This window comes from Glycine soja, chromosome 9 (genome assembly GCF_004193775.1).
Source record: "Glycine soja cultivar W05 chromosome 9, ASM419377v2, whole genome shotgun sequence".
In the NCBI taxonomy this organism is placed as follows: domain Eukaryota; kingdom Viridiplantae; phylum Streptophyta; class Magnoliopsida; order Fabales; family Fabaceae; genus Glycine; species Glycine soja.
In genome coordinates this window covers 2,254,294-2,267,238 of record NC_041010.1, presented here as the reverse complement: position 1 = coordinate 2,267,238, position 12,945 = coordinate 2,254,294, and the positions used below count along the sequence as shown (strand labels likewise).

The following is a 12,945-nucleotide window of genomic DNA, read 5'->3' as shown; positions in this document are numbered from 1 at the left end:
TGTAGCCTCCTCTCTGAAACCCCAGAAATGGTTTGATTTAATTGTAAGATAGGCATTTTACGTAGGTTTTAGAATAATAAGAGTTGTAAAGATCTTAATTTTTGTTGTGTCGTATTTGTTAGTACTTTGTAGTATACACTGCAAGTTATCTCTATCAAATAATAAGCTTCGGAGTGTTGAGATAAATATGCCAAGGAGAGTGAGTGGGATGTGGTAATAAGATTTCAAAGAGTCTTGACTTCATTTTTTTATGTTTTAAGCAAATGAATACTCTTTGGAAAATTCTGAGTCTATTTTCATACGAAACAAGATAAAAGATGAAAACTCATCGGAGGATTATTTAAGTCATGATAAAAAGATTGGCTATTTTTCATAGTTTTAAGCTACCTCCTTGAATAGCTTACAAGGAACAAGGTTCTATCATACCATAATTATGCTTTTGAACGTTACATTCTTCCATGTGTCTAACCAAAATGGTTTTTTTTTTTTTATTATTAATTTTTCACACAACAAAAGTTAAGAGAATTCAACAATTATTTGATAAGAATAGGCATAATCTCCAAGGTTGATGTTTTGCTGTCTGAAGTTTGCCCTGCAGTCGAAGTTGTAGAATACGCAGCCCAAAATTGGCTATCTTCATTTCCAGCAAGCTCAAGTTCTTCTTGGTGCTCTTGTGCATTACACTGTTTTCCCAGTTTTTGGATTCTTTCCAATTCTAATGAGACTTCTTTCATAGTTGGTCGCTTTCTACCATTCAACTGTAAGCATCTTCTTACAAGATTGGCAACTACAATGATGTGTTCTTTCTCCCCTTCCTGCATGACTCTTGCATCAACAATATCAAACAAACGATTTTCCTCCATACAAAGAAGAAAATACGAAGCTAAACTTTGAAGTCCTTGTTCTTTCACTGAGGATATTGGTTTTTGTCCTGTTAAAAGTTCAACAAGAACCACTCCAAAGCTGTAGACATCACTCTTCTCTGTGAATTGACTCGTCTGAAAATATTCAGGATCTAAGTATCCAAAAGTTCCTTGAACTGCTGTAGTGAGGTGAGTGGCTTCAATGGAAACCATTCTTGATGCACCAAAGTCTGCTACTTTTGCCTTATACTTCTCATCCAATAATATATTTGTTGACTTCACATCTCTATGATAAATGGGTTGAGAAGCAGCTGAGTGCAAGTAAAATAGAGCTCCAGCAACTTCAGTGGCAATTCTCAAACGCATTTCCCAAGCATTTGGTAACTCATCATTTTGTCCAAGTAAATATTCATAAAGGTTACCATTGGGAATGAATTCATAAACAAGCAATGGGATTTCAGTCTCCAAACAACATCCTAACAACTTAACCACATTTCTGTGGTTAATTTGTGAAAGAATGACAAATTCGTTGATGAATTCTTCAACATTTCCGTTGACCTTAAATTTTTTCACTGCAACAATTTTTCCATCTACTAACATACCTTTGTAAACTGTACCTTGACCTCCTTTTCCAAGTATTCTATTTATATTAAAGTGATCAGTGGCCTTTCCTAATTCCTTTAAGCTAAAGAGTTTAGTTTTGTCAACATTATCTTCACCAGTAGATAGTCTTTGTTCTAACAACAATCCTCCATTTTGTTTGAAGAACTTTTCTTTGCGTTTCTTTGCTATCTTTTTCCTTACAACTTTACGCAACCACCACAAACCAAAGAGTAGAATGATGGTCCCGAGGCTTGAAAAAACTCCTACGCATTTAAATTTTGTAGCTAGGGTTAAATTGATAAGCAAATATATATTTTAGGACATGATAGAGGAAAATATGTTATATGAAAGAGAAAAATTAAATATATATCATATAATTATATATAATGGGTTGAGATTTAATATATTTGTATTATTTTTTTTATGAATCTTCAATTCAATCGATCATAAAGTTTTTCACATTCTTGCAACAATATTAAGCTCCGGTTACAAGTTACAACACCCATGTGGGTACTTCAAATATTGGTGTGAGCTATTCCATTAATCAATCTAATTTCCAAATCTAAATCCTGCACTTAGTTAATTGATATGAGTGCCCCTGTACACTCATATTTTTCATTTTATGTTTTTTTATTCATAATATCAAGTTCTAATGAAATTAAATCAGAAAAAAAATTATTATTTAATTGAGATTATGAAAATTAAATGTGTATTAATTAATTTTTTTAGTTAGTGTGAATCAATTTTTTTTTCTTATATTTGAGATTCGAGAAACTTCCAAATTTTTAACAAATCGATGGTTCAGGTTTCATTTCCTTGAAACCAATTTGTTCTTTGTAAACAAATAAAAACAATTTGTTCTTCACGAAGTCCTTCTTATAAGTTTAAAAGTCTCCCATTCAATTCAAATAACAATTTTTCTGTTCAGTCATTTCATGTATTTCAATATTATGATGCGGGGAGGCTGTTTTTTCCATCCAGCTACGTACTAATGATCGAAATCTCTAATTTCTAACTACAGTCATAACTACAAGAAATGGCATGGATCCACTTAATGAATAACAAGTCTAAAGCTTCAAAACTATTAAAACCATTTGCATTGAAAATGGAAGGGATTCACTTAGTGAGAATGGAGCCTCGATAAGTGAGAGGGGCCTAAAAGCTAGGGCATGTCCTTGGAAGGGATCTCCTGATCCATTACAAGAAAAATGCCTTATACATACAAACACCTCTATCTACAGACATGAATTAGTGTAGATAAAATCTAAAAATATTTTATTACCTACCATTATTCAATGTAGGTTAAATTCAAAGACTTATACTTACATTTTTTAGTATAAGTAAATCTTGGTAAATAAAAAATAAAAAATACCTACAACTATGTGATGTAGGTAAAACCTTATAAAAACTTATACCTACAGCCACTACTACAAAATTATCCTGAAATAATGAATCTAATCTAATGCTAATTAAAAGTTGTGCACCATGGTCTATGCTGACATCTATTTTAAAATAAATTAACAATATTATAATTTTAAAATATTTTATTAAAACTATAACCTGACTGAAGCTCAGCTCCAATTTAGGGTTTAGAAGCAAAACAATTATTAGATTATTATTTCGTTTTCGTGGTATCCCCTTCTTTTTCCCAGCAATTTGTTCGATTTCTTGGAGATTTTTGTTCTCCGATTTAGGGTTTTTAGACCTTGACGATCTTCGCGGCCTTCACGACAGGGTTTTCTCTCGCTATGGCCTTTCTCCCAACAACCTTGTAGTCGTAGGAGCAATCATGGCAGTCGGAGTAGCGGTGCTCGGTGCAGAAGAGCGCAAAAGAGGTCGCCACAGCAGCACCGAAATCCAGTGAGCCCCACGCGCCGCCGACAAAATTAGGTTCGATTCCCTAACCCTCCACAAATCCCTTTCTTCTCTTTGCAGTTTCTCCATGGAGAGCTCTGTAGGGGATTTCAGAGCCCCCAAGTCATGGGAGGTCGCTGATTCAAATGAGTCCATGAATCGCTTGAACCTCATGCTCTCTTTCAACAACGATTCTAAGCAACCTCACCAATGTGTCGTGGATGATGACGATGCTATGCCGCCTCCTATTCTGCCTCCTTTGTCCAGTGGCGATGAGGTTTTCGATGATGTCATCAATCAGGTTGATCAATTCCTTCATGAAGCTATTCAGAAATTACACCCCAGCAGATGAGATTGATGTTGCAAAAGAGAATATAATTTAGATCTGAAGTGAAATTATCATGTTAACTCACTAATTAAACTACTATTGTTTGTATTTGGTGTAATCTTCAGGAGTTTTGCGTGTAAGATGATCCAAACTTTGGTTTAGTTGATGAGAACTCTGGAGAAAATTCCAGAAGAGGTAAAGAAATTCAAATGCTCTGAATGATAATTTCATAATATTCTCTCTTTACAAACTAGTGGACTGGGGAAAGAAGTTTTTGAAAATGAAGGAAGTTAGTGGTATTAGAATAATACCGAATGGAGAAATAGCATTGAGGAAAATGTCGATGATAATCAGCTCAATAATACAGCAAATGAGTGAAAAATTGGTTGGGAGGACCTTCTGATCATGAAAGTGCTCCAGTTGGTAGAATTCATGGATTTTATTTTCTTGAAGATGACAACGTGTACAGTGTTGAACTCAGGGAACTTCTTAATAGGTATGTAAATACAAGTGAAGAGTTACTGCAATTATCTTTCTAATATGAAAGTTATAATCTAGAGTAAATCTTTTTGTTCATCTTGCAGGAGAAGTGTCTCTAACCTCCTTCGTAGCAGCTTTCGTGAGAGTCTTGATCAGTTGATACAGTCATATGTTGAAAGGCAAGGTCATGCTAGCATTAACTGGGAATTGCAAGAAACAACTCTTTCTTCTGCCTCAGTAGAGCAGGACCTTGAGCAGCATAGTAGGGATCAAATTGTTGGTCAGGAGGAGGTTACTGTTAGTCCACTTAACCTGCCCTCTTTACCTATACCACCTCCTCTGCCTATTTGGGACCACCACCACCATCGTGACAACTGGTCACAGAGTAACTCCTCGTGATGCCAACTATACTGGACTTGGTTCTCGATTTTGTATCTTGAGACCAGAATTAATTACTGCCTATTGCCAAGTAAATACACTATGATTTTAAGAGTATTTGGGTTTTGTTTGTATTTTCAATTTTCAACAGCTGGCTCTTTGTGGGAATAAGCCCAAGCAGCAGAGGCATTGAAATCTAAGGAGAAGAATTTTCAAGAGGCAGACAATTTGGCCACTGAATCCTGAAATGGGCAGTACTTTTCAATGCTGAAAAAATGTTTCTTTGCCATAGGAAAGCTTATCCAAATGGGCAGTATCTTTAGTTGATGTTTTATGCATTTACCTACAATTGAAGATGATAGGTACATATTAAAGACTTTTACCTACAATTAGGAGATGTAAGTAGAAGTTAATGATTTTTACCTACACACTATACATAGTAGGTAAAATCTATAGTGACAGACAATTAGCCGTCATTATAAGTCCCTCAAAGTTGACGGAAGAATTGTCCGTAGGACAAAGTCTATCATACATTTACCTACGGATTTTTTATTTATAATGACAGTTTTTGACTGTAGGTATAAGTTATTTTTCTTGTAGTGTGAGCAAGGGTGGGCCTTGCTTAACAAAAATTAGATAGTGAGCATGGGTGAACCCCTAGATTGGATTCGTCGAGGCTTTTTCTTGTTGAGCAAAAGTAGGAACAAAGTAAAAAATTGATGAGCGAGAGTGAGAATAGAGGATAAAATTCGTTGATTGAGACTCAATTTCATTAATTGACCAAAATTAAAGGGAGAATTGTTTTAGAAATATTGTATTGAATCACTAAGCAAGATTTAGTTTCGTTAAACAAGCATAGTTAATGTAGCTGAATGAGACCTACTAGCATAGAGCCATATGTTTGACTATGCGTCTTGAGGATGTCAGTATCATCATTGATATGTGCTTATGTAGATTAAACCTCTTGTTGATAGCATGATGACATGAAATGCTTAATATTACTTAACTTGTGACATGAAGCTATGAGATCTGAAATGTGACTGATTATTATTGTACCAAAGAGACATGTATAATTATGTCTCTTGAAGATGTATATGTCAGTGATATCTGCTTAAGTAGATTACATCTAACATATGATTGTTATGAAATGAAATGCTTAATATTCCTGTTGGACTTAAATATAAGTAAATTTAACTACCAGATACATGGATTAAGAAATTTAATTAATAACATTTAATTTAAAAAATATTCTTAAAATATCCTTCATAATAGTGCTTGTATAATAAGAATAAATTATTCACAAAAAATAAAATTTTATTAAATGAAAAACATAATAAAAATATTAATTATTATTAAATAAGATAAAAGTTAGTTAGTATTTATTTATATTTAGGTTCAAAATTATTTTTTTGTTGCTTATATTTTAGTTCGGAAGAAGTATTATTTAACATGTGACATCATGCTATGAGATATGTAATTTATTTTTTAAAAATCCAATTAAATGAATTAGATTTGAAAATCCATATCCATTTAATTGAATAAAAATAGAATTGGAATTTTTTAAACTTGTTTAAAATCAATTTTAAAATTGGTTTATATAGTTCGAAACCAATTTTATTTTAAATTTAGTTTTAAACCATAAAATAGTTTACAAATGACCTTAGTTGGGCTTGTTTCTAGTCGACTTTGATTATGACTATTTTTTGTTGACCATGGCCAAAGGTTATTTTCCTCTAACATTGATTGGAAATTTTTTTGGTCAACCTCGATCAAGACTATTTAGTTGACATTGGTTGGACAATTTTTGGTTTATCTCAATTAGGGTACTTTTGATCGACCTTAACAAATGAAGTTTTTGGGTGATCTTGATTGTGGATGTTCTTAGTTGTTCCCAACTGAGACAATTTATTGTCAACCTCAACTAGGATTATTTTTTACCTACCTCTAGTTTGGCCATTTTTGGTTGACCTTGAAGAAGGTTATCTTTTATCAATCCCAACTAGGTTATTTTTGGTAGACCTTGACAACCTCGACTGAGGTTACTTAGGGATGACCTTAACCATGAATATTTTTACAGAGATGCTATATCATTTGAAGAACGCATGCAGTGGACATGAGTTTTGGATTTAAAAATTCAAATTAAACAAACATCCAATCTATATTAAAATTAATTGGATTGGATTTAAAATCTAAAATACTGTATTGGGATATAAAACCAATCCATTAAAATGGATTTAAAATGGTTTGAATTAGGTTTGTTATGGATTGGTTTTATATAATTTTTTTTATAAACCTATCGGTAAGAGATGAGAATGAGTTCTTGTGATATCTTGTTCGAAAAGGACCTAGCCCATGAAGGATAAGAATGAGACTCACTCATTTTGTAAAGAGAAGTCCAAATAAACACTTGCCTACATGGTATGTATGAGACATGCATAATCATAATTGAGTTATTGTGTGGAAAAGATAGTAGATATGAATTAGACAATGAAGATTCACAATGGGTTTAACTTGACCTTGGGGGTGGTCATAGCTAGTGTGAAAACCCCAATGATTGATCATGATGACTCCATGGTGTTGGGTTGTACTTCAAAAGCTAGGTAACCTTGACTAGTCACAAGATGAAACAGGTAGCGTGAGGGTTCTAGGCATTGATACTAATAATGATATACTTCTTTTGGGTAGCATTTGATCTTAGGATAGCTATTTTCTTGAGTTTAGAAATTTGTATCACATGTGCATGAGGTAGAAATGAAGGAGCATACCATACACATGTGTTTTGTTACAGTGTAGTATGTTGACTTGTATTGTACCTATGTGAAGCTTGAGTGCCCGATTCCATCATGATTGTTGTTATGTTATATTAATTATGATCAGGACTATCTATGTGACTTGTAATGTGAATTGATAAGATATCAGGTCTAAAGGGTATGGGAAGGTTATATCTAGAATAATGTTATGTGAGTCCCAGCTGTGGGGAAGTATAGATGAAAGGCTGTTTCCACTCAATGTGATAGGAGAGGAAGATTCTAGTGATAGGAATAAAATTATGTTACTTAAGATAAATGTTAGTAATATCCTTAAGTATTAGTCACTGTAAACTTGACCTTGTAAAGTCTAAGTAAGGAATTAATGTTGAGTTAGTTGAATAAAGTTGTGGAAGGAAAATATTAATAATGAGAACAAAACCATAATGTAATGATGAGAGTAAACTAGCGTAATAGTTGTGAGAATAAGAAATTAGTAGGAATTATTAATAGTTGAAAGATGTAGATTCAACTATAAGTTTGAAAGATTCATTATAGACCCAATGAGGACAAGGCCATCAGAAATAAGTGATCATGAAAAGAGTGTATGGATAGAAGAGTTATGACTTATTCATTTAAATTTCTCTTTTTTCAAGAAATAAGTGTAAGTTCTCGTAGATGAAGGCTTGGAGTCACATGCAAGGAGAACATAACTAGCTTTAATTTATATTTTTGTATTTTCCATTTATGTTCTGTACGATGCCTTTGGGTGACAGATAATTAACATTAAATATGTTGATCGTATTTTGAGTTTTGTTGTTATATATACTTGCTTATATTATGAGTCGCTTTCGCATGATGTTGTTTTTGTTTAGAAATCTAAGTGTACGTAGTTCCAGTAATATATACCATCTACGATGTTACAACTTTAGTTTTTAATGTCTCCATTTGGGTGCTGGTCACAAACTTAAAATTTTCCTTATTTTGCTCCCCGTTAAATTGATAAGGAGGATATAAAATGTTCTTATTAGACCACTTTGGAGGTATATATATAATATGCAATGGCGTATCCAATTAAGATAATCTCTAACTTAGTGGGAGAAAATTATTTGAAAAATAATAATTTGTTTTGAGGCGAAAAAAAGATTATTAGTAATTATTATCAGTAATATAAAAATAAAGACATACATACTGAAATTAAGTGTAATGAGCTAAAGAAAAATGAATTGTCTAACTGAGTCAAGCCTAAGAGTACGTACCTAATGAGTTAAAAAAGAAATGAAAAATAATAAAAATTATCAATTAAAGCAAAAATTTGTTAACTAAAAAATTAAAAACAGCGGGTTCAAATTAAACAAAAAATGGAAAAAAAAATAACATCAATGAATATATTGGTATGCCACTAACTTTTTGAGCACGAGTAGTTCTTTTAGAATTCTACGGAAAGGAAAATTATGCAAAACGGATAAGCATGTTGAAGAATTGTTGTGTTATTTTGGAATTATTATATTATTGACTTGCAATTTTGAATATTCTTTACTGAACAAGAGTATTTTTAAAACTTATTTTTTTTTCTTTTTTAAGTTATGAGACTTTTCTGCAATGAGCGTTTAATTTTTTTATTTGTAATTTTTATTCATTAAATAAAATTTTTTAAACAGAGTTTATATTTTATTTTTAAATTGTTATACTAAATAAATTAAAAATTACCTATTTAGATAAACTCAAATTTAAAATTAATTAGTATAATCTTAATGAATTCTAATTTGAGTTTAACATTTCAATTTATATCAATAAAAATGATCTGTCTCGATTTTTATAATTTATTTTGATAATTTCTTTCTTAATTTTTAAAATACTATTTATCTCATTTTTATCTATTTCGAATAATAATATATTCATTATTAATATTGAAAATATTTACCGTTCTCTTTAGTTTATTTTTATTTATAATATTATGAAACTTTGAGGACTAATAATAAAATTTCACAAAAATATAAAATTATAAAAATATATTTTCCCTAAATAAAATATATAAAAACATAATTATTTATTTGGTTTTATAATTACACAACTTTATACTTTTAATCTCTTCATTTAAAAACATCATTTGTTATGTATGTTATTTTTTATTCTGTTTTAGTCCTTGCTATAAGGATTTAAAGAGATTAAAATGGCGTGTAAGGATTTAAAATGATTAAAAATAATATGTGTACGGGCTAAAAAATAATATTTTTAAGTATATTAATTTAATTTTTTTTATAACAATATATAGGAAATAGATGCGTAATTAAAACAAATGAATAATTGTTTCTAATCATAAGAGAAATATCATTTCATGCGTATACCTATTATGGCCCACTTCCCATGACTTTTGATGTCTGGCGGCGGCGGCGGCGGCGGGCCTGAAGGGTCAACCAAATCAAGTTAAAACATACTTATAACAGTACATAGAGTAGAAAATTGATTGAAAAAAATAATAAAAGTAACAACTGATAACAGTTACAAAAAATCAAGATTGATTCCGTAGCCAGGTGTGATTCAATTAACAACATGCATTAAACCGTTAGGGAGGATGCACCCTAAACACCAAAGACCTTGGGTGTTAATGTGTTATAAAATAAATTATAATTATAATAAAAAATAAAAGTATAAACTTTTTAACTGTAATTCGATATAAATTTTGGTAACTTCCTCAGTTTTTATAACTACTTTAAGAATATTTTAAAACTGATTTGTTTTAATTAAGTTTAAGATAATTTTTTATATTTCCAATCATTTCTATTTAAGATGAATATAAGCAAATTCTTATTAATTTTATCTTATTATATATGATGAGAGTATCATTAATTTAATATGATATATTGAAGACTTTTCAAGTACAAAAAAGGATTAAAGAAATTTTGTATGTTCGATATTAATTTCATTTTTTTTTTTGAAATGGTTTGATATTAAGTTTAAATAAAAGATAATTTAGAGAGAAAAAATTAATTGAGATTAACATAATTTAATAAAATTAATTAATTTTTTAATAAATATGAAATTATTATTTTTACTAACCTTCGAGACTTGGGAGAGTATTGTTGTTGCAGGAGTGTTTTAATTGAGAAGAATCAATATAAATTACAGGATATCAAGAAAGAGCAGATAATAATATAATATAATAAACGAGTAAGATGTCATTATATGTATATAAGTGAAAATGATTTATCGTGTTGGATTCAAATATAAGTAAAATAATATGTTAAGGGGTCACACCTTTGCAGCTTCCCCGGATGTAGGGACTGCCCTTGAAGTCGTCGTCGTCGTCATACCTGCACCGACAAAGTTTACCAGAATAGTAGTCTGGATGTTGTTTAAGAGAAGTGTTGTAGCAGATAGCAACAGCAGGGTCAATAAGGAAGGAAATGTTAGAGTAAAAAGTGTCAAATGGAATCTCCCATTCAAGCACTGCAGGAACTTCATTTAAATGCTTTACGTCCTTAATCGTCAGATTCCAGTAACCCAACCTAACTGCTATAATCAGCCCGTAAGCACACTCTTGCCCATCAAAACTCACGTTATATTCTGAAAGATGCCGCGGAAGTGACGTCTGGCAGCATTTTCTGTCATAAGTATAACATGTTATGATATGAGTTAAATGATAATGAGAATAAAATAAAATAAAAATTACCTGCCACGACAATTAGCAACTTTGATGAGGTCATCGCCATTGCACATGGAAGCACAAGCTCTAACTTCCTCTCCGTTTGACCAGAAGGAAGCAGTGTTTCCGCAACCTACGGCCAGGAATGTGTTGTAACGCGCGGAATACACAAAAGGACTTCCTCCTTTCAGATTTATTCCTCCTGTCTTGTCCCTTTCACAGTTCTTCCCACTCTGATAAATAGGGTTCATGATGATCAAAGCCTCATTCCAGAGATCAATGAATTTTACCTCCAAATCTATGTATTTGAGGTAAGGTTTCTGTTCACCTGATGAATTAGTAGTAGTATTATTGTTTCTGCAATCTATTTCAAACCACGAGCTTGCATAGCAATTTTCCCTGCCCATTCCGAAAGGGAAAGGAATGAAAACATTTCCACATTTCCTATCACAACCTGGTCGTGCTATAGTCATATTCTCGTACTGCGAGGATGTTATAGTCTCATCGAGATACTGTGCAGATGTTAATGGATACATGCACCATATCATCAAAATTACTATGATATAAGCAAATTTCAGAACCATTTCTCTGGCTAGCTAATTTTGAAGAGGGTACTGTGTTTAATTGGTTTCCGGGTTTGAGAACGGATATTTATGCTCCCGTCTTAGTAATTTCTAGCCATTTTTTTCTATTAAAACTCAAAAACTAGTACTGGTAGCTACGAAGACTTAAGTCACCTTGTCCCACGCGCACGTTTGAATAACTCACCGTTGCTAGCAGTAGTTCGATAGTTAGATACAAAAATTAATGACTGATGTAGACGGAACGACAAAAAACAAAGGCAATTACAATGCTACAATAAAACTATATACTGAAAGTGATCTCCTCATCATGGTCCTGTGCTTGAACAAAAGATATTTTCTATATGCTGAATATTATTACCGGTGCTTTCTGTTAGTGTTCATGTTGATAGTTGGTTAGATGATAGTTAATAATTTTAGAGAATTGTTTTAGAAAGAAAGTTATGCCATTGATTTCTTGGATAATCAATTACAACCTACCAATTGCCTATTTATAGGCTCAAGTCACCAACCTTTCAATGGTGGTAAATATTTTTACATTACTTTAAGTCTTTCTGAAGTTTTCATGATAGATTAGTATCATGATAGTTATAGATTCTTATATCTTATACATACACTTATAGTTCTAGATTGTTCTATCTTATTCATACACATTATAGTTTTAGATTGTTCTACCATATTCATACACACTATAGTTCTAGGATATTCTACCATTTTCATAAATATTATATTTAAGAATATTCTAGAAATTTGTAGCAATTTCAACACTTCTCCTTGATGCAAATTTCTGTGACTCTGAGCATAGCTCGTAATTCTTCAAATCTTGGTCTCGGCAATGCCTTCGTGAATATGTCTGCAATTTGATCTTCTGTTCTGCAGTAGTCGAGTTTGATCTCTTTAGTTGCTTCAGCTTATCTAATAAAATGATACTTGATTGTTATGTGTTTTGTTCTGCTGTGATGAACTGGATTCTTCGCCATTGCAATTGTTGATTTGTTGTCGCAGTTGATTTTAGTAGGCTCATCTTGTTTTTCTCCCATGTCTTCAAGTATCCTACGAAGCCATATAGTTTGACTCGTTGCTTTAGTAGCTGCCACGTACTCTGCTTTTGCTGTTGATTGTGCTACTGTAGCTTGCTTCTTCGACGCCCAAGAGAACATTCCCGATCCTACTGAGAAAGCATAGCCAGAGGTACTCTTCATGTCATCTGCCGAACCTGCCCAATCACTGGCGGTGTAGCCAAGTAATTTTGAGTTGGTTTCAATAGTATACCATATACTGAACTCTTTTGTTTTTTGTAGACACCTCAAAATTCTTTTTCCTGCTCCAAAGTGTATTTGACTTGGGCTTTGCATGAATCTTGATAGAAGACTTGTAGCATACATTATGTCAGGCTGTGTAGCTTGAGACTTGATGTAAAGTGTAGGCTCACTCTTGCTCCTCCTGAATCCTCGATCCATGAAAT

The 12,945-nt window shown here is 32.0% G+C and overlaps 1 protein-coding gene across 1 annotated transcript; it reads right to left on the bottom strand.

Moving 5' to 3' along the window:
- Positions 1-315: 315 nt before the first annotated feature.
- Positions 316-11,532, bottom strand: LOC114367822 (wall-associated receptor kinase-like 1). The gene is made up of 4 exons (XM_028325028.1): positions 10,927-11,532; positions 10,512-10,858; positions 9,602-9,658; positions 316-1,729 (listed from the first exon to the last, which is right to left on the bottom strand). Exons 1-4 carry the CDS (start codon positions 11,481-11,483, stop codon positions 534-536), a joined length of 2,157 nt encoding a protein of 718 aa, XP_028180829.1. The 5' UTR covers positions 11,484-11,532; the 3' UTR covers positions 316-533.
- Positions 11,533-12,945: the final 1,413 nt, after the last annotated feature.

Bases quoted from the DNA above. Each gene is read 5' to 3' on its own strand.
- LOC114367822 (XM_028325028.1), bottom strand. From the start codon at position 11,483: ATGGTTCTGAAATTTGCTTATATCATAGTAATTTTGATGATATGGTGC. The intron at 10,859-10,926 runs GTAATTTTTATT...TACTTATGACAG, and splicing joins GTTGCTAATTGTCGTGGCAG to AAAATGCTGCCAGACGTCAC. The intron at 9,659-10,511 runs GTGTGACCCCTT...TTGACCCTTCAG, and splicing joins CATCCGGGGAAGCTGCAAAG to GCCCGCCGCCGCCGCCGCCG.